The sequence below is a fragment of the Pristis pectinata genome, chromosome 31 (assembly GCF_009764475.1).
Source record: "Pristis pectinata isolate sPriPec2 chromosome 31, sPriPec2.1.pri, whole genome shotgun sequence".
Lineage (NCBI taxonomy): Eukaryota > Metazoa > Chordata > Chondrichthyes > Rhinopristiformes > Pristidae > Pristis > Pristis pectinata.
Genome location: NC_067435.1, coordinates 6,493,743 through 6,516,659, shown reverse-complemented (window position 1 = coordinate 6,516,659; position 22,917 = coordinate 6,493,743). Strand labels below are relative to the sequence as shown.

The 22,917-nt window shown below is 43.9% G+C and overlaps 1 protein-coding gene across 2 annotated transcripts; it reads right to left on the bottom strand.

Annotated features, from left to right (window-relative positions):
• Positions 1-2,901: 2,901 nt before the first annotated feature.
• On the bottom strand, positions 2,902-20,708 carry LOC127584984 (epoxide hydrolase 4). Of its 2 annotated transcripts, none has more exons than XM_052042072.1 (7): positions 20,439-20,708; positions 18,068-18,153; positions 12,730-12,887; positions 11,215-11,343; positions 9,749-9,852; positions 8,952-9,100; positions 2,902-4,118 (listed from the first exon to the last, which is right to left on the bottom strand). In XM_052042072.1, the coding sequence occupies exons 1-7, from the start codon at positions 20,679-20,681 to the stop codon at positions 3,896-3,898; spliced, it is 1,092 nt and encodes a 363-aa protein (XP_051898032.1). In that variant the 5' UTR covers positions 20,682-20,708; the 3' UTR covers positions 2,902-3,895. The 2 variants fall into 2 exon arrangements, with proteins under 2 accessions (XP_051898032.1, XP_051898033.1); XM_052042073.1 differs by having other exon boundaries at positions 2,902-4,115; positions 20,439-20,702.
• Between the last annotated feature and the right edge of the window lie 2,209 nt (positions 20,709-22,917).

Sequence of the window (22,917 nt, the reverse complement as noted above, 5' to 3'; positions counted from 1 at the left end):
TCCCCCTGCGAGCCCTCTCTCTGCCTCTGCCACAGCTCCGGGCTTCGCTCTCCACGGCCTGCCATGGACCTCTCCGACACTTCATCCTCCGCCAGATCCACGCCTTCAACCGCTGGCCTTCCTTTCCAGTCCTGGAGGGTCTTTGGCCCGAAACGTCGGATGTTTATTTCCCTCCATGGATGCTGCCTGACTTGGTGAGTTCCTCCAGCACTTTTTGTGTATAGTTCCAGATTCCAGCATCTGCAGAATTTCTTGTGTTTCCTTATTGTCCCCCTATTCTGATTGAGTATTTTTTTTACAGAGACTCTGTAAATAAATGTCTAAACATCATCTCATGACTAATTACTTTTTGCAGAAAAACAAAATGAGGAAGTGCTATGTGATAAGTTTGATAAATTCCACTCAATTTGTTGTGACCTTGCACCTTATTGCACTGCACTTTCTCTGTAGCTATGACGCTTTGTACTGTTATTGTTTTTACCTGTACTACCTCAATGCACTCTGTACTAACTCAATGTACCTGCACTGTGTAATGAATTGACCTGTACGATCAGCAGGCAAGACAAGTTTTGCCACTGTTCCTCAGTACAAGTGACATTAATAAACCAATACCAAATATGATCAAACTACTTTAACTCCTGTACATCTTCCCCACTGTCCACTTGACATGGCTCAATGCATAACACTCTTGACTCAGTCAGTAGATCGTAGGGTCCATTAGGGACAATCTGAACACAGCCTAGGCTGATATTTCCAGCACTGCATTGCTGGAAATGCTGCTTTTCAGAGGGGATGTTAAACTGAGGCACCATTTGCCTTCTTAGGCATACCCAAAACACCTCATAGCATTACTCAAAGAAAAGCAGGGACTCTCTCCCAAAGTCCTGACCAATTTATATTTCTCCATCAATATCACTAAAACAGATGATCTGATTGTGACCTGTTAGCCTAATGATAATACTAGGGAAGGTGCTGGACTTTACAGTGATGGATATAACAATGGAACTCCTTAAAAATAATAGAGACACAAGAAACTGCAGATGCTAGAAACTGGAGTAAAAAACTGATGGAGGAACTCAGCAGGTCAGGCAGCATCTGTGAAGGGTCTCAACCCGAAACGTCAACTGTTCAGTTCCCTTGATAAATGCTGCCTGATCCACTGAGTTCCTCCATTAGCTTGTTTTCTGCTAGGGTTCAGCAGGCAACATGGATTAATGAAAGGAAAATCACCTTTGACTAATCTACTGGAATTCTTTGAGGATGCAATTAATAGAATAGATAAGAGGGAACCAGTGGATGTGGTGACTTGGATTTTCAGAAGGTTTTCAATCAAGTCACACAGGAGATGGGTCAACAAGGCTTAAGCACACAGAAGTTTGTGGGATAATCTGAATGCATGAATTTAGATTCAGTTATTGGACAGAAAACAATGATTGAGAATAAAAACATTTTTCTCACACTGGCAGGCCATGACAGGTTGGGTACTAATGGGATTGTGCTTGGGTACCAGCTATTCATAGTCTATGTCAATGATTTGACTGAGGGGACCATATATCAGATTTTCAAGTTTCTTGATGATACAAAAACTAGGCAGGATTGTAAGTAGGGAAGCTTCAAGGGGATATGGCAAACTGAATAAGCGAGAATATGGTAGGTACAATATAATGGGGAAGAATGTGAAGTTATCCACTTTGATGAACAAAACAGAAAAGCAGAGTATTTTTTAAATGCCAAGAAACAGGGAAAAGTACCCATATGTTCTTACACTCATGAATATACATGTTTAAGGTGGTAAGTGGTACATTGGCCTTTTTATGAAAGGAATTGAGTACAGGTGAGAAGGTCTTATGGCACTTATACAGTATCTTGCTGAGACCACACCTAGAGTACTGTGCACAGTTTTGGTTTCCTTACTAAAAATAGATAGACTTGCTTTAGAGAGAGAGTGCCGTGACAATTCATTAGACTGATTTCAGGGATGTGTTTGACATACAATGAGAGACTGAGTAGCCTAGAGCTGTACTGTTAAGTGTTACAAGGATGGGATGTGATCTCATTGAAATTTACAAAATTCTTACAAGACCTCAATGGACTGGATGCAGGGAGGATGTTTCCCCTGAGTGAGGATTCCAGAACCAGGAGTACACTCTCAGAATAAGGGGAGGCCATTTAGGACTGAAATGAGGAGAAATTTCTTCATGCAGATGGCGGTGAATCTTTGTAATTCTCTACCTGCGAGGGCTGTGGAAGCTCAGTCAGAGTTGTCAAAACAAAGATTAACAGATTTCTGGAATCAAAGGGTATGGGGATAGTGCTAGAAAATGACTTGTAATGCAGGCATGACCCATGGCTCACTCCTGCTCGTATTTCTTAAGTTCTTATGACTGTTGTTTTGGGACCTTGCTGTGAGCATTCTAGCTGCATTTCCTACAATGCAGTGGTTACACTTCAGAATGTACTTCAAGTTTCAAGTATAATGTTATGTGCCAGGGACAGGAAAGGTGTTATGTAAATGTATGATTGATTTCTTACCCCAGCAACAGCATTGAATTACACTGAATCTACATGGTAGCATAGTGGTTAGCATAATACTTTACAGCGCCAGCGACCCGGGTTCAAATCTGGCCACTGTCTGTAAGGAGTTTGTACATTCTCCCCGCGTCTGTGTGGGTTTCCTCCGGGTGCTCCGGTTTCCTCCCACGTTCCAAAAGACGTACAGGTTAGGAAGTTGTGGGCATGCTATGTTGGTGCCGGAAGCATGGCGACAATTGCGGGCTGCCCCCCAAATCACTACGCAAAAAGATGTATTTCACTGTGTGTTTCGATGTACATGTGACTAATAAAGAAATCTTATCTCATAAGTAAACTGTTTCAAACTATTGGAACATTTGCTGGTGCAAGCACGAATAAAAAAATTCTTTATTTCTCTGCACTCTGACAGATTCTCGCAATCCTGCTTCAAAAAAAAGTGTTTACATGATTACAATAAAACCATAATTACATTGAGTAGAAAAAATGAACAGAAAAAGCCCACTTCAACCTCAGCCTCCAACACTTACAGGTGTGCAAAATATACACTTAAAATTCACCTCTGACTGCCTGCGACTTTTAGCAATCTGTTTAGGTGTAGCACCATTTTTATTAATTCCTTAGACCTAATGAGTAGGTCAAAATGCTGGTAACTCAGCATTGCCCCATCTAGCACACTGGTCATCCAACATTGCCCCTTCCCAAGCACTGGTCATCCAGTGCCACTTTCTCCTAGTAACTGGTTACCCCACCCATTACTCCCCCTTCTAGATCACTGGTCACCCAGCCCTGCCCACTCTTGGCCACTGTAGTCACTAAGCATTCCCTCCTCTTCTTCCCCTTCCCCCCGTCACCCCTCTATCCAAGGGCTCTGGTCTGAGCAGTATCCGCTCCCAGGATAGTTTGTGTAATATGCTGAAAACAGTTAAGCAGAATGAGCCAGTTTAGTACCTGGAGACACCATTAACACCAAACAGTAATGCTGAAAGCATCTCAAATTAATTTTCAACCAATCAATAAGAAAGTTAACAGATTAACAACTCTATTGTCCATTTCTTCCCAGATGCTGTACACATTTAGTATTTATAGTTTTTTGTTCCATTTTGCTCAAACGTTTAATCATAATCTGCACAAAGTGGACAAACAGCAGCAGGGTTAACACAGTAACAAGTTCTTGTTATATTACTGAGGCTGAAGCCCTGTGCCATCATAAAGCTCACTATTTAACGACATTCAGTTGCAAGATTATAAAAATATTTTTACTAATAAATTTGTGCAATTCTTTTCCATTATTTGAAGTAGTAAATATATTCATCTATAATTTTACTCAAGTAAAGGTGCAACATGCATGTTTGTGGATTCAGATCTACTTGTTGCTTTCCTCCAGGAATGTCCAGATGAGCTTGTTGACCACATCGGGTTGGTCTTGTTGCACCCAGTGGCTGGCCCCAGGCACTACCTTCAGTTGGAACACATTGTGTACGTATTGTTCCATGTCGGCAGTCACGCCAATTTCTAAGGCGCCATCCTTGTCTCCCCAAATCACCAGGGTGGGTGCCATCACATTGCGGCATTTTGTTGGGTGGCTGCTGCAACAGAAGCAAGCGCATTCAGTCAGCAGTGACCTACTTTGCTCAGTTGGTACAAGTGCATTTCTTCCACCTGTGTAATCTCATCCAAGTGAAATCACCAACCAGAAACTGTGACCATTCAAGTCTGTAAAACTGGATACAGCTTAATCCTCTCCCAAATTAAGCAACTTCATCCCAACTCCTGACCTTCTTTTCTATGTTTCTATTTACATAGATGACTGGCTGAAATTTTGAACACCAACTGTGAAACTACAAACTCTGTAAACAGGAAACTTGGTGTCTGAAATGACTGCATAAGCTGAAGCAGTTTGCAAAAATTCTATTCCCCAATTCCTAAGTGAAATGCCTTTCATCTGGGAGTTAGGTGCAACATTTCCAGATTTTGCTCAACCAGATATTTCTCTTCAGACTGTTATCAAGTTTCCAGATATCACTTCCTCAAGCTCTGTCATGTTATCAGTGTCCTCTGGGTCCTGGGAACAGAATGCAACCTAAAGCCCAGGCTGTGTACAGTGACATTGCTTGCACATAGCCAGAGGAAAGACAACTAGTCATGTCCTGTTAATTCTGCCTAGTGACCACAAAGCTACAAATGGCTGAGATTCATCTTAAGCAATTATCCTCTACTCACTGCTCTTTTGAATTAACCATTGATTACAATTTGTAATTAAATCACTTCAACAGAAACAAAAGCTAACTATTTAGCATTTGCAACATGCATGAGAAACAGAGATAAAGTGGGACAGGAAACTGAAGTGGATGATCAGCCGTGATAGTGTTAAATGGTGGAACAGGCCCAAAGACACAAATGACCTGCTGCTGCTGCTATTTTCGATGTTTCTAAGCATTCCCACTACTCTATTTTTCTCCCCCTCTCTCTTTTCCATGCTCCCCCCCCCCCAACTTTGAGGTTCCTTAAAATGTGTCTCTTCAACCAAGAACACGCAATATTTCCGTGTCAAATTTTGTCTGATAACACACCTGTGAAACCCTCTGAGATATTTTACTGTGTTACAAATGCTACATACAATTAGTGCTGTTGGTGCTTGTTATTACTTGCTGTCAGGGAACATCAGTATCTGACTTTTAGCAAATATGTTATTCTGGAATAAGAAAATATGATTGAAGCTTATTCAGGACAGGAGACCAAATTTTGCAACAAGGATTTCCATAGCAAATGCAATTTTCTCAAGTCTGTCTTTGCTGCCACTGTCACTCATTAGCATTAGTTTGTACGTCAAGGGTTTTGTGGTCCTGCCATCTATTGTAGACTATTAAGTTACATAACCAGGTATTGCAGTGGCTTTGGTATCACCTTCCGTGACTGCATGGGTTTCCCCTGGGTGATCTAATTTCCTTCCACATCCCAAAGCTGTGCTGGTTGATAGTTTAATCAGCCATAATATTAACCCAAGTACAGGTGGGTGATGAGGGAATCAGGTGAGAGTTAATAGAAGAGACTATATGTAGTTCTGCTATAATGTATGTTTTCATAATACAAATTGGATATAACGTGATTGATGAATTAGGGAACATGATATGTATTATGCAGGCCACATTGTTTATTACATGATTTTGACTGGGGACTAGAGAACCACTTAAAAGTTACTTTGAAAATTGACAAGCACAAAAATGCAGTCTTTGGAAAAAAAACCTGTTTATATGTAACCTCCCTGCAGTTATCAGACACCATTGTCTCCTAAGAACACAGGCTGCTAATTTTACTGCAGGAGGCAGTAATTGTCAAGCAATCGCTTCTATTGATACTTGTGCAATAATACCCTATTACACAATGTAACATACAGCCTTTAGTATTGTTAACTTGCAGTAACAAAATAACCTTATAGCTATTAAAACATCTTTATGTTTGAAAATCCAGTTGGAAAAATAATTTTGTTAATCAGGTCGAGTCGAGCTCATTGCGTGTCTGAAAGTCTCTAGCCCCTAACCCCACTTTTCCCATTGACAGAATTGTTTTTATAACGCAATTTTCTATAATGCAAGGTTTCTTAGGAATGCAACTATCACGTTATAGCAGAACTACCTGTAGGTTATAAGGAAATAAATGAGAATTGATGGAATTGCTCTGAGAGTTGGCATCGACTCAGTGGATTGAATGGCTTTCTCCTGTATCATAAGGAAAACAAAACGAGAAATCATGCACATATCGTCAGGTGCCAGTGACAGCATCTTGTTTTAGAACCAGAGGCTGCTTCAACTGTCCATTTGAAACAAGTGCACGGGCAAGGTTGACAATTCTGTGCTACATTGTGGGAGGTGCTGCCTTTCTGAGGAGACATTAAAATGAAGCCAGTCTATCCCTCAGGTGTATGTAAAAGTTAGCACCCCAACATTGGTAGAAGAGGAAGTCTGGCTAACATACATCACTTAGACAGATATCATTCTTTTAAGTTAATTTATTTTGGTTGTGGAAGCTTCCTATGAGCAAATAGGCTATACGTTTGCAAGATTACAACACTGCATCCCTGAAGCCAGGTTTTGTTTTCACCTAATCTGCAAAGTGAAGATTCACATTTAGACAGGCTCCAGCCTAATGACATCACAGCATCCCAGCCTCCACTGTTATTTGGTGCCACAAGTCCTGAGGCTGCCGTGGTAACATCTGACTTGAGTTTTAACTTCCCCTTGCATTTGGCAGTTCAATGAGCCAACCAGTTATTAAGTCTTACAGGGAGAGATACACTCGGCACCATTGGACCAACTCTGACTTCATGAAAACAAAATCTTATCAGGATTGCTACTGCAAAATGCATGTATAAAAAGATCAGGCTAATCCTGCTGACAACTGCACTCTAAACACTCACATGAAGAATGACTGTCAACGGACATTGATACACATGCACAACATCTGACCTATATCTATATACTTCAGGTGAATGTGCATCATGGCACTGGATATTTTGCATGTTAATTAAAAGCAGATGAAACACTATTTTGCAGCGGTGAAGTGGGGAGCAACAGAAGAATATCTGGGCCCAGAAATTTTTTAGAATTGCAAAGTTTGTGTGTGTTAGGTAAAGGAATTTAATAAAAAAGGGGTGATAGGATACTTTCTCTGCTGTTCTTGTGAGATGTCAATTTAATTTGCGTCCTCCATGTACAAGACACGCTTATGATCAGCAGTATCAAATGGCAAACAACACGTTTTGATTCTACTTCTGTAAAATTAATTTGATTGTGTGGCTCATAAGCAGCATCACTGCATCCCAGCATTTTCACACCCCTAACCTCACTACCTCTTGTAGCAGTTGGTTGCAACCTCAAATCACCTCTACAGTCGATCATGACAACTCCAAAGTACTGATGCAATTTCACTTCACCACCTTGACAAAGGCTGGCAATGGGAAAGGTAGCCAACGGTAGGGCCTTTGTGCATACAAAGTCCACTGCCCCAGTTCTATTGCACTCATCTTGGGTTTTAAGAGCATTGGAACTGTCCTGCAGCAGTCTTCATGCACAGAGCATGCTTTGGCCCAGTGTACATCATTGGTTTAATGTGCCTCTCAGGCAGAGAACTACACCCCAGACTTCAATTCTTGCAACTGAGAGTTGAGCCCTAGAACTTCTGCAGTGGGTGCCCGAAGCTCACTGCCAACCTCTAGTGGTAAAAACCAAGTACTACAGCAGCTGCAAGTTGAGACTGATAAAAAGTGAAAGGACATTAAGAATTATGCAGCACTGAATGAGGTCAACCAACACAGATGTTCCATATCAGTACTTTTTCTTATAACCGTAACTTTTTTCCCCAGTATTGAAGGGCCATCAACTTAAAACGTTAACTCTTCTTCTCTCCATACCCCGCTGAAGGGCTCCACTGCTTTGTTCATAGCTCATCTTTTTCCTAGTTGATTATTTTTGATTAAAGACGTGAGGCAATTTAAACTGCAGTGGCGTGGTGAGCTGGAGGTTAGAATTCAAGCATTCAGCCTCTACAGCTTGTTTCACCACTCCATCACCTGATGGCTGATCTTAGCAAAACTAGCAAGGCAAAATAGCCAACCAGAACAGTAAGAAAGAGGGAGAGCGAGGGAAAAGAGAGAATGCACAATAATTTCAAAACAGCAAAAATATGAGAGAAACATATTTTATCTAGATTCCTGCAGATGCTGGAATCCAGATGAAAAACACGATGATGCTGGAGGAACTCAGCAGACCAGGCAGCATCTGTAGAGAAAAGCAGGCGGTCAACGTTTCGGGTCAGGACCCTTCTTCAGGACTGAAGATAGGAAAAGGGGAAGCCCAATATATAGGAGGGAAAAGCAGAGCAGTGATAGGTGGACAAAAGAGGGGAGGTGGGGTGGGCACAAGGTGGTGATAGGTAGATGCAGGTAAGAGATAGTGATGGGCAGGTGTGGGGGAGGAGGGGAGAGCAGATCCACTGGGGGATGGGTCAAAGGTAAGGAGAGAGAGCAAAAAAGGTAGAAAGATGCTAGGAAAGGGAAGAAGAGAAGTAGTATGGTGGGAGGGGGGGGGGGGGGGGGCGGGGTGGTTGTGGGGAAGGGGAGGGGATTACCTAAAGTGGGAGAATTCAATGTTCATGCCATTAGGCTGCAAAGTTCCAAGACGGAAGATGAGGTGCTGTTCCTCCAGTTTGCGCTTGGAATTCTCCTGGCAGTGGAGGAGGCTGAGGACTGTCATATCAGTGATAGTGTGAGGAGGGGAGTTGAAGTGACTGGCAACAGGGAGATGCAGGTCGCGGTTACGGACAGAGTGCAGGTCAAAAATATGAGCCACAGTAGATAAACGTCACATTGAGGCATGCAGGAAGGGGGAAGCAATTAAAGTCCAGCCATTAGTTGAATCCCCTACCTGAAAATGTTCCTGTAGTAGTTGTGCGGGCCCACCAGCGCTCCAGGCCTAGAAAAACTGTAAACGTAGGCCTCTAACTCTTCCTCAGTCAACCTACTATTTTTATTTTGGATTCCCATTTTTTTACTCATATAAATACTCTTCAAGGTCTAAAAAACATGACAGAATGGTAAATGTTAAGCAATTTTTAAAGTAAAAAAACTGGAGAATGAAAGTACATAATATGAAATGATCAAAATACAGCTGACAAAAGAAATGAGACTGGCAGTAAACCAGCTGACGTTTTCCTATCTTGTGTTGAGTTAGCTAGAGTCAGCAGAGTTGGCAGGGGGAAGAGTTCCAACTGGACTCAGTGCCCTTGGAGAGAGGGACCACATAGACAGCCAGATTTGATTTCTGATTGGAACCTAGCAACACTTGCCCAAAATTCCATGCACATGGAAGAAAAGCATCTTATAGCACAGGAGATTATTCATCCTATTATATTTGCATTCTTTCCTTGCAACAGCTATCACTTAGTTCTGCTCCCTCCCAACACCTTTCCCCATAATCCTGCAAAACTTTTCATAGGAGGTAAGTTTTCAGTTTCTTTTATTATTATTGGATCTGCCTCAACCACCCTTTCCTGCAGTTTCATGTTTTCTGGCTTTGAGCATGCTCTGCAATTAACTGGACCTTCCTGTGCACTGCTGAGGCTCTGATACGAGAAACAATTTGAGGCATTAAGGGCAACCAATGTTTGTAGAACATGTCAAATGGGAAGTAATCAATGTTGACAAAGAAGGAGAATAGTGTACCTTGAAATCATCCATTTGCATGCAAAATTCTGGAAGTTTTGGCACTTGGAAGAAGAACACATAGCTGGATTTCAGCAGCTGGGATGGATGTCGCCACAAATAGCCTAAAGTAAAGAATGTCAACTCACATTACCTGCTCTAAGCTTCAATACAAAAGTAAATCAGAATTTCAGAAGCATTGTTCTGTTTGACATTAACAAGTGTATCTGTGTTGGCTTAGCAAAAACCAAATTGCAAAGACACAGATTTGTACACCATTTTAAAACTTTGATCAGAAGTATCTCAAAGTGTTTTGATTCTATATTTTGTCGTCAATTCAGAATACTGTCCCATGTCTAGCAGTAATGCTAGCTACATGCTGGAAACTTCCTACTTCGGTCCTGAAGCAAATGTAGCTTCCCCTTGAAGACTGACCCAGAAAGCCAGCAGAACTCCCTGTCCTGTTCCTTGCTCCAGTGAGCCTTCCTGTAAAGATTTTACCATCATTGGGCGTAACAAAGGCAAGGTGTGAGGAGAAGCAAGAGAAAACAAACCAGGAATCCAATGTCAGTCTCAAATATCCAGCTACTGCTGCTATCAAATCCACTGTGGTTCAGAAGGTTTGGACTATCAGCTCTGGCATAAACATGATGGGCTAAATAGTCTCCCTGGGTCATAAATTTCCGTGATCCTATGAACTGTCACTGGGAGGTTAAAAAAAAAGAATTGCCCTGACAGAGCTTGTCATCGGGATGTTTGAAAGTGGTTGACTCTCAAAGGCGTACTCAACTAAGTGTAGTGACTAATGCTATGCAGCACGTGACAGCCACTTTGCACTGAGAAAGATCCTATAGAGTTCAACAAGATAATGACCAGGCAATTGATGGTGAGGGATAAATATTAGTCTTGACAGCAGGAGAATAGCTCCTCTTCTGAATAGTGCCACAGACTCTTCTACATCCATCCAAGTGAGCTGAGGGGAGTCTTGCTTTAACAGCACTTGGGGCAGTACAGCAATATTGACTTGAACTGCCAGCCTAGACATTGTGTCAAATTTCTCAACTGAGACTTGAACCCACATCTGATGAGAGGCAAGATTGCTACCCACTGAACCACAGCTATTAAGGAATCAATTGTAAATATAATTATCTTGCAGGTGTGAATTGCCAACATCACCAACACTGCAAGGCAAAAGAAAAATGTATATTCATTTCATACATCATAATAAACAATAGCCTCTTATCTGCATAATATAGAAACCAAGAATATGAAGTACCAGTTTGTAGCAAAACTAAAAAGGAAATCACCTAGTATCTAAAGATAGTTCAACAATTCCTTGTATTATGGGAGCACTTTTAAAGCAGGACACACTGGCTGTGCAGTTTACAATTTCTTCTCTTTCCACCTCATATCAAGGTAATTTAATCCATTTAGTCACATTTGGTCCTCCCATCCCTCCTGAAAACGAACAGTAGCCTTTGACTCACAAAAGAATTCAGCTGGGTTTGGTGCATTCAGGATGATCAATTTCTCCACCATCTCTGGGTTGCAAATAGCCAAATTCCAAGCTATCAAACCTCCCCAATCATGTCCCACGAGAATACAGCTGTTATGTCCTGAAAACACAACAAAAATAGCATTGTTAAATTGTTGAGTTAGGCTATGTTGAGCAAGATGTCAATCCAACTGGTTCTTGCTCATTGTAAACAAAGACCTTACACTGGGTAAATCCAACATCAGGCTCAAAGGCCTGTACCGATCAGTCATTGACAATGCAACATCTAGCCAATCTCACATATTGATCAAGGAATGAGAAATCTAAAAGTTCTTGACTTATTCTGTTCCTGTAGTGGAACAGAATACGTCAAGAACCAGTAGACCTCAGAAAACGTCACATTTCAAGCAGCTTGACCTCTATGCACCTATATGAAGATGCTATAAATTTTCCTCCCACACCAGCAAGCCTCGGAACTTTTCTTGGGGCACTTGGCAACTCTCCCAAGATTCATTAGAATGGTGCTAAAATTAGTAAATCATAAAAAACACAGGTATAAGCTACACAGCATCGCAAACCTGCCGTCATTCAATATGATCATGGCTATTCTGCCCCGGGCTTACCTTCTCTCCTGCCCTGACTCCCCATAACCCTCAATTCCCTGGTCTTACAGAAATGTATCTATGTCCTCATTAAAAGCCCCCCAATGATGTAGCCTCCCCAGCCCTCTGGGGTAGACAATTCCAGAAATTCACCACCCTCTGAGAGAAGTTTCTATGCACCTCAGTTTTAAATGACCACCCCTTAAGCTTGTAATGATGTACCTACGTTCAAGATTCTCCCACTAATGGAAACACTCAACAACTGGTCTATTATGCCCCGTAATGAACTTATGTTTCAATAAGATCATTCTTCAAAACTCCAAAAATATCCCAGGCACCGTTCACCATTGACAATATGCTGAATTCCAGTGAAAGGCTGTTCATTCATTGACTGGAAACATCAACTCTGTCCTTGTCCCTCCACAGATGTTGTCTGACTTGCTGAGAATTTCCAGCACTTTCTTCCATTTATTAATTCCAGCACCTGCAGTTTTCTTTTGTTTTTTAGGCAATATACCACGAATGTGAATGTGAGTTGGATCCCTTTATGGCTACAAGTGCAATTAATAAGTAAACTCAGCTTTGGATCAATCACTCACCGTTTGCTCAGGAAACTGCAGATTGCAAGTTTTAGATTCCATATTAGCATGCAGCATTATTAATACATTAGAGAAGTTTACTAAACCCAATTCTTCATGGGCAACCCCATTGGAGATGCACAAATTCTAAAAGAAAATCGCAGCCTTAAAAGTTCTTTTCCCGTAAGATAAAGAGGTTTGCAGAAAATACAATTCCACACAAGTGCTATTTTTTATTCAGCAGTTCTAAACTATTCCTGTGTAGAGTGCAAATACTCAGGCAAAACAATAATTTTGGTTTTGACAGCAATAGTAGGGTCAGCATACCTAGAGCTTCAATAATGCCCCGGACATCAGCCTGCAAACACTCCATTTTGTAGTCACTTCGATCCGTGGGTGCATCAGAATCCCCGAAACCACGCAAGTCCACAGCCACCACTCGGTACTCACTTTTGAACTCCCGCAGCTGGTAACGCCATGAATACCTGTGACATAAGACAGTGAAGAGACAGTAATCCACTAACAACACAGCAACAATAACAAGTCAGAGCCTGCTATGCGTTTCAGACCAGCACACAGCAGCTATTACACTCTGCAACAATGTACCTCTGGCCACATAAAACAATGTACTGAAGAATCAACAAAGGCTCTCATTCTTACAAACAACACATTATTTTTCTTTACCTGATAACCCTATCCTGAAAGTTTTGATTCATTGCTGTTAAAAAGAAAATAAGATTCAAATACATAATGTCACTCTGCACCTCATGACGTCCCAAATTGATTTACAACAATAAAGTTGGTAATATAAGACAACTTTATGCACAACAAACTTCCACAGATAGCAATACTAAAACTAGATAATTAGCTTTAATTTGGATAATTAGCTTTAATTTGTTGATAGAGAGATAATATTTGAATGATTCCTGTTTTTCTTCAAATAAGGTATGGAATCATTTGAATCCAAGTGGAGGAATAGAGAGGACCTCACTTTTATGTTTCAACATAGAACTCTACAGCACAGTACATGCCCTTCGGCCCACGATGTTGTGCCAACATTTTATCCTACTCTAAGATCTAGCTAACCCTTCCCTCCAACATAGCCCCCTATTTTTCTATCATTCATGTGTCTATCTAAGTCTCTTAAATGTCCCTAATGTATCTGCCCCCACAACCTCTGCAGGCAGTGCATTCCACGCACCCACCACTCTGTGTAAAAAATATACCCCTGACATTCCCCTTATACCTTCCTCCAATCACCTTAAAATTATCTCCCCTCACGTTAGCCATTGTCACACTGGGAAAAAGTCTCTGTCCACTCGATCTACGTCTCTTATCATCCTGTACACCTCTATCAAGTCACCTCTCATCCTCCTTCTCTCCAAAGAGAAAAAAGCCCTAGCTTGTTCAACCTATCCTCATAAGACATGCTCTCCAATCCAGGCAACATCCCGGTAAATCTCCTCTGAACCCTCTCTAAAGCTTCCACATCCTTCCTATAATGAGGCGACCAGAAATGAACACAATACTCCATGTGTGGTCTGACCAGAGTTCGATAGAGCTGCAGCATCATCTCACGGCTCTTGAACTCAATACCCTGACTAATGAAGGCCAAAACTCCATATGCCTTCTTAACAACCCTATCGACCTGCGTGGCAACCTTGAGGGATCTATGGACATGGACCCCAAGATCCCTCTGTTCCTCCACACTGCTAAGAGTCCTGCCATTAACCTTGTATTCTGCCTTCGAATTTGATCTCCCGAATGTATCACTTCACACTTATCCGGGTTGAACTCCATCTGCCACTTCTCAGCCCAGGTCTGCATTCTATCAATATCCTGTTGTAATCTACAGCAACCTTCTACACTATCCACAACACCACCAATCTTTGTATCATCAGCAAACGTACCAACCCACCCTTCCACATCCAAGTCACTTATAAAACTCACAAAGAGCAGGGGTCCCAGAACAGATCCCTGTGGAACACCACTGGTCATCGACCTCCAGGCAAAATATGCTCGATCTACCACCACCCTGTCTTCTATGGGAGAGCCAATTCTGAATCCACACAGCCAGGTGTCCCTGGATCCCACGCCTCCTGACTTTCTGAATGAGCCTTCCATGAGGAACCTTATCAAACACCTTACTAAAATCCACGTACACCACATCCACTGCTCTATCTGCATTAATGTGCTTTGTCACATCCTCAAAGGATTCAATCAGGCTTGTGAGGCACGACCTGCCCCTCAAAAACCATGCTGACTGTCCCTAATCAGCTTATGCTTCTCCAAATGCCCATAAGCCTTGTCTCTAAGAAACTTCTCCAGTAATTTGCCCACCACTGAAGTAAGACTCGCTGGTCTGTAATTCCCAGGGTTATCCCTACTCCCTTTCTTAAACAAAGGTAAACATTTGCCACCCTCCAATCGTCTGGCACTTCTCCTGTGGCCAGTGAGGACGCAAAGATCATCACCAAAGGTGCAGCAATCTCTTCCCTAGCTTCCCGTAATAACCTTGGATATATCCCGTCTAGCCCCGGTGACTCATCTATCCTAATATTTTTCAATAGTTCCAGCACATCCTCTTTCCTCACATCAACATGCCCTAGCATATCAGTCTGTCATATGCCATCCTCACAAACGTCAAGGTCTCTCTCTCTCTCTCTCTCTGGTGAATACTGAAGCAAAGTATTCATTAAGTACCTCCCCTACCTCTTCCGACTTCAGGCACGTTTCCTCTTTTATCCCTGATCGGTCCTACCCTCACTCTAGTCATCCTCTTATTCTTCACATACATGTAGAACGCCTTGGGGTTTTCCTTGATCCTACTCACCAAGGACTTCTCATGCCCCCTTCTAGCTCTCTTAAGTCCATTCTTAAGCTCCCTCCTGGCTACCTTGTAACTCTCCAGAGCCCTGTCTGATCCTTGCTTTCTAAACCTTAGGTAAGCTTCTTTCTTCCTCTTGACAAGATATTCTACATCTCCTGTCAACCACGGTTCCTTCACTCTACCATCCTTACCCTGCCTCAATGGGACAAACCTATCCAAAGCGCCATGCAACTATTCCTTAAAAAACCTCCACATTTCTGCTGTGCACTTCCCCAAGAACATCTGTTCCCAATTTACGCTCCCAAGTTCCTGCCTCATCACATAATTCCCCCTCCCCCAGTTAAATACTTTCCCATATCCTCTGCTCCTATCCCTCTCCAAGGCTATGGTAAAGGTCAAGGAGTTATGGTCACTATCTCCAAAATGCTCTCCCACTGAGAGATCTGAAACCTGATCAGGCTCATTGCCTGGTACCAGTTCCAGAATGGCCTCTCCTCTAGTCAGCCTGTCCACATACTGTGTCAGGAATCCTTCCTGTATACACCGAACAAACTCTGTCCCATCTATCCCCTTTATACTAAGGAGGTGTCAATCAATATTAGGCAAGCTGAAATCACCCATGACAACAACCATGTTATTTTTGCAACTCTCCAAAATCTGCCTCCTGATCTGCTCCTCAGCGTCTCTGCTGCTATTGGGGAGGTCTGTAAAATACTCCCAATAGAGTGATCGCTCCCTTCCTGTTTCTGACTTCCACCCATACTGACTCAGTGGACGATTCCTCCAGGACATCCTCCCTTTCTACAGCTGTGACACTGTCCCTGATCAGCAAAGTCACTCCCCCACCGCTTTTACCTCTGTCCCAGTCCCTTTTGGGACATCTAAACCCCGGAACATCCAGTAGCCATTCCTGCCCTTGCGACAGCCAAGTCTCTGTAATGGCCACCACGCCATAGTTCCATGTACTTAGCCACACTCTAAATTCATTAGCCTTGTTTCTGATACTTCTCGCATTAAAGTAGACACACTTCAGCCCATCCAACTGACTGAAATTTTGCCCTTTCAACTGCCTATCCTTCCTCAGTCTTTCTACACTCTGCATCTACTTGTACACTAAATGCACCAACATCTGACCTATCACTCTGGTTCCCATCCCCCTGCCAAACTAGTTTAAACCCTCCCCAACAGTTCTAGCAAACTGTTTGAATATTGGTCCCGCTCCAGTTCAGTACAGGTCCCTTTTGTACAGGTCGTACCTTCCCCAGAAGAGATCCCAATGATCCACAAACCTGAAACCCTGCCCCCTGCACCAATTTCTCAGCCAATCATTCATCTGTCAAATCATCCTATTCTTACCCTCACTGGCGCATGGCACAGGCAACAATCCAGACATTACTATCCTTGAGGTCCTGCTTTTCAGCTTCCTACCCAGCTCCCTATATTCCCTCTTCAGGACCTCATCTCTTTTCCTACCTATGTCATTGGTACCAATATGTACCATGACCTCTGGCTGTTCACCCTCCCCCTTCAGAATGCTGTGGACCCGATCCGAGACATCCCTGACCCTGGCACCGGGGAGGCAACATACCATCCGGGAGTCTCTTTCACGTCCACAGAATCTCCTGTCTGCCCCCCTTACTATGGAATACCCTATCACTACCGCTCTCCTCTTCTCCCCCCTTTCCCTTCTGCACCACACGACCAGGCTCAGAGCCAGAGACCTGGTCGCTGCGGCTTTCCCCTGGTAGGTCATCGCCCCCAACAGTATCCAAAGCAGTATACCTGTTATTGAGGGGAACGGCCACAGGGGTACTCTGCACTAGCAGCCTATTCTCCGTCCTTCTCCCAACAGTCACCCAGCTACCTGCCTCCTGCAGCTTCGGAGTGACTGCCTCCCTGTAGCTCTTATCTATGTACTCCTTGGTGTACCATAGGAGCCGAAGGTCATCCAGCTGCAGCTCCAGTTCCCTAACATGGTATGTAAGGAGCTGCAGCTGGATGCACCTCGTGCAGATGTAGTTATCAGGGAGACTAGATGTCTCCCAGAACTCCCACACCTCAAGCTGAACACACTACTGACCCTGGAGACATTCTCCAACAACTTAACTTATATAGGTATTTTAAACTAGTAACTCAATATAGTACAACTCAACGTAGGAAGACTCAAATTATCAAATTTGACATTAAAATAATGAAATATTAAGGAAGAGGATAAAGGGAGAATGAATGGGATATTTATGGGGGGGTGGGGGGGTGGGTGGAATTCCAAACTTGAGGCCTCTGCAGTGGAAGGGAAAACCACCAATGGTGGAGTAATTATAATCAGGAATGACAGGCAAGAGGCCTGATATTTAAAGGTTGTAAGGCCAGAGGTCTTATATGGGAACTATAAGAAAAAAGATGGCCAATTGGCACCTCTTGCCTGCTCCATCATTCATTAAGAAGCTGGTGCAATGTAATGCATTTCATCGTCTGCTTTCCAGTAATCACACAACCAAGGAGCTGTATTCATCAGGTGTGTTCATATCACCACAAATGAATATGACACAAATATTCATTTTGTGAAGCTCGTTTTTTTCTTTAACCAGCTTGTCAGGGACTGAACAATATCAGCTAATGTACAGGCATCTTCAAGTATCCTAGCAAGAGAAACAGCATGAATATAATTCAGATAAGTAGTCATCCATGAGCTCAACTCATACAAACATACAACACCCTTCACAAAAGACAAAACTAAAGTTAAAAGCAAGGGTTGATTTCACTGTGAATAAGTCATGGGGAACTCTCCACTGATAGGAGAAACTGCTAAGTAAAACTGCAAGGGACAGTGTTTACCAGAACTCAGGGAACCCATGTAGCAACAACATCAACTTCTTGTTCCGGTCCCCAGCTGCCACATAATGAAACCGCAGCCCTGAATCCTGCAGAGAAAGGGAATGTTGAGGTCAGTGACCATCAGACAGCACAATTGGCACTTATGAAACTACTGCCATATGTTTCAAACAGAATTACTTCCATCCTTGATCAGTTAAGTTATGGTAATCCACATATTTATTGCATTCTCTAAACTTTAAACATGATCTCATATGCAATCTCGGCAGATGTAAAAGATGGCATTTTCCACAGATCAGGCCCTAATCCCCAGAGTACAAGAGACTCAATTAACGCTGCTGAAACAGAAAATGTGTTCACAATCACTTTGCTGCATTGGTAGCGTGGGCAGCAAGCAATGGAGAAGGTACTGAGTCAACAAATAATATGCTGGAGGAACTCAGAGGGTCAAGCAGCACCTGTGGGGGGGGGGGGAGGGGGGGAAATTAAGGAATTATCAACATTTCGGGTCAAAACCCTGCATTGGGACAGGTACTGAAGTCACACAGTCAAGGCTTTTATAGAGGATGATAGAAATTTGGAAATCTCTTCCAAAGCAATGATTGATGGCAGATGAATTTTTTAAATTTATATCCCAGATTAACAAATTTTTAAACTCACTGGTCTTCATAAGAACATAAGAAAAAGGAGTAGAAAAAAAGTCTGGTGAATTTTTGTTGCACTTGCTCTACAAGCATATCTATTTTTTCTGCAAGGACAACAAAATTGTGCACAGCACTCTGGTTACATTATCACTAAAATGTTCTATAATTGGAGAAAAGGCAATGTTTATGAGCGGTCATGAATCATCTGTGATCATTAAATGATGGAACAAGCTTATGGGACTAAATGACCCCCCATTAGTCCTGTGTTTCTATAGGTGGAAGTAATGAACCAAACAAAAACTTGGGGTATAGTCAAGAACAAGATGGTTAGATTCCTGAATTAAAGGGGAATAGGGAAGCAACAGAGCCATACAGCTCACAAAAAGGCCCTTCGAGCCAATGAATATGTTCTGGCCATTAAGCACCCTATACTAATCCTATTTTACTCTTCCAACATTCCCAACAACTTCCCCCGGATTCTATAACTTACCTAACACACTAGCAACAATTTACAGTGGTCAATTAATCACAGAACAGTACAGCACAATACAGGCCCTTCGGCCCACAATGTTGTGCTGACCTTTAAACCTTGCCTAAGACTATCTAACCCCTTCCTCCCACATATTCCTCTATTTTAAATTCCTCCATATGCTTATCTAGCAACCTCTTGAATTTGACCAATGTACCTGCCTCCACCACTGCCCCAGGTAGTGCATTCCATGCCCCAACCACCCTCTGGGTAAAAAACCTTCCTCTGATATCTCCTTTGAACTTCCCACCCATGCCCTATTGTATTGAGCACTGGTGCCCTGGGAAAGAGGCGCTGGCTGTCCACTCTATCTATTCCTCTTAATATTTTGTACACCTTATGTCTCCTCTCATCCTCCTTCTCTCCAAACAGTAAAGCCCTAGCTCCCTTTGTCTCTCCTCATAATGCATACTCTCTAAACCAGGCAGCAGCCTGATAAATCTCCTCTGCACCCTTTCCAATGCTTCCACATCCTTCCTATAATAAGGCAACCAGAACTGGACACAGTAACCTCACAATCTGCAAATCTTCGTGACGTGGGAGGAAACCGAAGCACCCAGTATTGGTATTGGTTTATTATTGTCACTTGTACTGAGGTACAGTGAAAAACTTGTCTTGCATACTGATCGTACAGATCAATTCATTACAGTGCAGTTACATCCAGTTAGCAGAGTGCATTAATGTAGTACAGAGTAAAGTGTCACAGCTACAGAGAGAGTGTAGTGCAATAAGGTGCAAGATCACAACAAGGTAGAACGGGAGGTCAGAGTCCATCTCATTGTATAAGGGAACCGTTCAATAGTCTTATCACAGTGGGGTAGAAGCTGTCCTTAAGTCTGGTGGTACGTGCCCTCAAGGCTCTTGTATCTTCTACCAAATGGAAGAGAAGAGAGAATGTCCCAGGTGGGTGGGTCTTTGATTATGCTGGCTGCTTATCATGATTATGCTTAAAGTCAGATCAACCGTGAGGCAGAGGGAGTGGGACAGACTGGACGGGCCGAATGACCCGCAACTGGGGTTGGGTGCGAGCGGCGCAGCCTTCAGTGCGCGTGCGTGTGTGTGTGTGTGTGTGTGTGTGTGTGGGGGGGGGGGGGGGGAAGGACTACAACTCCCACAAGGCGGTGGGGCGGGCGAGGCAGGTGCGCGGTGATTTGAATCGGCGGCGGTTTAACGGTCGCTGCCCCAGCCCCAGCCCCGGTACCTTGAGCCGGACGAAGCCGTGAGTCCCCAGCGACGGGTCGCTCAGGCAGGCGGGAGGGCTCTCCCGGACCCGCCATTCGAAGGCCCGCCTTCGCCTCCTGACGACCAGCCAGGCCGTCCGCAGCAGGAACATGCCACAGGCCACCGCCGTGATCGTATGGACGGCAAGCCAGTAAACGGCGGCTCTTGCGGCCAGCGCCAGCCGGCTGGGTAGCACCAGCAAGCGCGACGACAGGGTCGCCATGTCCCGCAGAGTCCCGCTTCCCCTTTCGGCTCCTATTGGCCAGCCTCTCGGCGGGCTCGAAGGCTCATTGGCTGCCTCGGCTGTCGGTCAGCGCTGGGTCGACGTCACCGCTGGTGAGGTGATGGGCGGGGTGCAGGGAGCGAGCGGCGTCTGTGGCGGGAAAGCAGCAGTCGACGTTTCTGGTCGAGACCCGTCGTCAGGACTGAGGGGAGAAGAAGGGGGAGAAGCACAGGCTGACTCCCTTGTCCCACCCTTTCTTCGCAGGGATCCCTACCTCTTGTCCACCAGTCCCTCCCCACTGATGACCCTCCCAACACTTCTCCTTGCAGCACCCAGTGGTACACCTGCCCCTGCACCTCCTCCCTCACCATTGACAACCCTTCCAGGTGAGGCACCACTGCACCTGGGAAGCCAAGGGTGTCATGCATTGCATCCAGTCCTGCCTCCCCTACGTCGGTGAGACCCGACGCAGATCGGGGGAGCCGCTTCGTCGAGCACCTTCGCTCCGTCTGCCGCAAAGGCCACTTCATTTCCACATCCCACGGCCTCGTTACTATCACGAGATACGATCCTCCCCGGAAAGCCGTCAGGAATGCCAAGAGACAATACCGGTTCAAAAGAGTCCCAGACCAGCCGTCAGTTGTGGCAGGGCTTACAAGCTATAATGGGCTACAAAACAAAGTCAGGCAGCATAGTTAACAACCTCGCATTGTTATTGTCGACCCGCGCTTCTGTAATAAATCAGACAACAGCAGAACCAAAGAACTTACGATAAATACTTTATTAGCTTTCACTAGCGGGAGTGGGGGAATACAGAGGAAGAGTTAACAATGTAACCCTAGCTCTATACCAATCCTCACTCAAGGATTCAAATGCAAGGGTCTCTCTTTTATACTTAAAACAAAGAAGCCTACGTGCTAAGTTTCACATACCAAACTATTTTAACTATTTTTTCTTAATTAAATTGATTTACCCCTTCCTTATCTGCTATTTCCTTATCTTTAAGCACTTTGTAACCTGGCAGCAGTCCATCATGTTACAATCTGAAGTCACAGACAACTCCAGGCTCCAAGGATAACCACTTATCAAAAAAGACTTACAAAGAGAGGCGTATTCCTAACTACTTTGATTTACACAAGGCACCTGGGTACATCATGCATCTCCACTATAGTCAGCCGTGCTTAAGCCATAAAGCTGAACAACAGTAACCCTTACATTCTGTTACTTTTAAAGCATCCCTTCCCAATGAACTTAATGATTTCTATGCGTGTTTTGAACAGAAGGGGAGTGGATAGTCACCACCCACCCTGACAGCCTCCGATGCAACTGAACCCATTGTCACCCTCGAGAATGCAAGATCAGGCTTCCGGAGAGTGAACCCAAGGAAAGCATCTGGCCTGGATGGTGTCCCTGGCCATATGCTTAGATATTGTGCTGATCAGCTGATTAGGGTATTTGCAGACGTATTTAACCTCTCCCTGGTTCAGTCTGAGGTTCCCACCTGTTTTAAGACGACCACTGTCATAGAGCAATACAGCACAGATACAGGCCGTTTGGCCCATTGAGTCCATGCCAACAACAATGCCCACCCAGCTAGTCCCAATTTCCTGTGTTCAGCCCATGTCCCTCTAAGCCCTGCCCCCCCCCATGTACCTATTCCAAGTGCTTCTTAAATGGTATTATTGTACCTGCCTCAACCACTTCCTCTGGCAGCTCGTTCCATATACTCCCCACCCTATGGGTGAAAAAGTTGCCCCTCAGGTCTCTTTTAAATCTTTCCCCTCTCACTCTAAATCTATGCCCCCTAGTTATGGACTCCCCTACCCTGGGGAAAAGACTGTTACCGTCCACCTTACCTGTGCCTCTCATAATGTTAAACATTTCTATAAGGTCACCCCTCATTCTCCCATGTTCCAAGGAATAAAGACCTAGCCTGGCCAACCTCTCCCTGTAACTCAGCCCTCTCGTCCTGGCAACATCCTCGTAAATCTTTTCTGGGGAAAGAGAGAATGAGAAATGAAAGTTTGGAAAGTGGAACCGCAGAACATTTGAAGACTGAATGTCACAGTGAGAATCTTTTGGACTCTGAATACTTTATAAACCTATCTATTGCCACACCACCCCCTATCATCCCGGTACCTAAGAAAAACAAGGTAACATGCCTTGATGACTGCCGACTGGTGGCTCTGACATCCACCATCATGAAGTGCTTCAAGAGGCTGGTCATGACATACAT

What these genes read in the sequence shown, in the direction of transcription:
- LOC127584984 (XM_052042072.1), bottom strand. Translation starts at nt 20,681, where the DNA reads ATGGCGACCCTGTCGTCGCGCTTGCTGGTGCTACCCAGCCGGCTGGCG. An exon ending in GGGCATTATTGAAGCTCTAG is followed by an intron (nt 11,344 to 12,729) that starts GTATGCTGACCC and finishes TTGTGTTTTCAG; the next exon opens with GACATAACAGCTGTATTCTC. An exon ending in AAACCCAGCTGAATTCTTTT is followed by an intron (nt 9,853 to 11,214) that starts GTGAGTCAAAGG and finishes TCTTTACTTTAG; the next exon opens with GCTATTTGTGGCGACATCCA.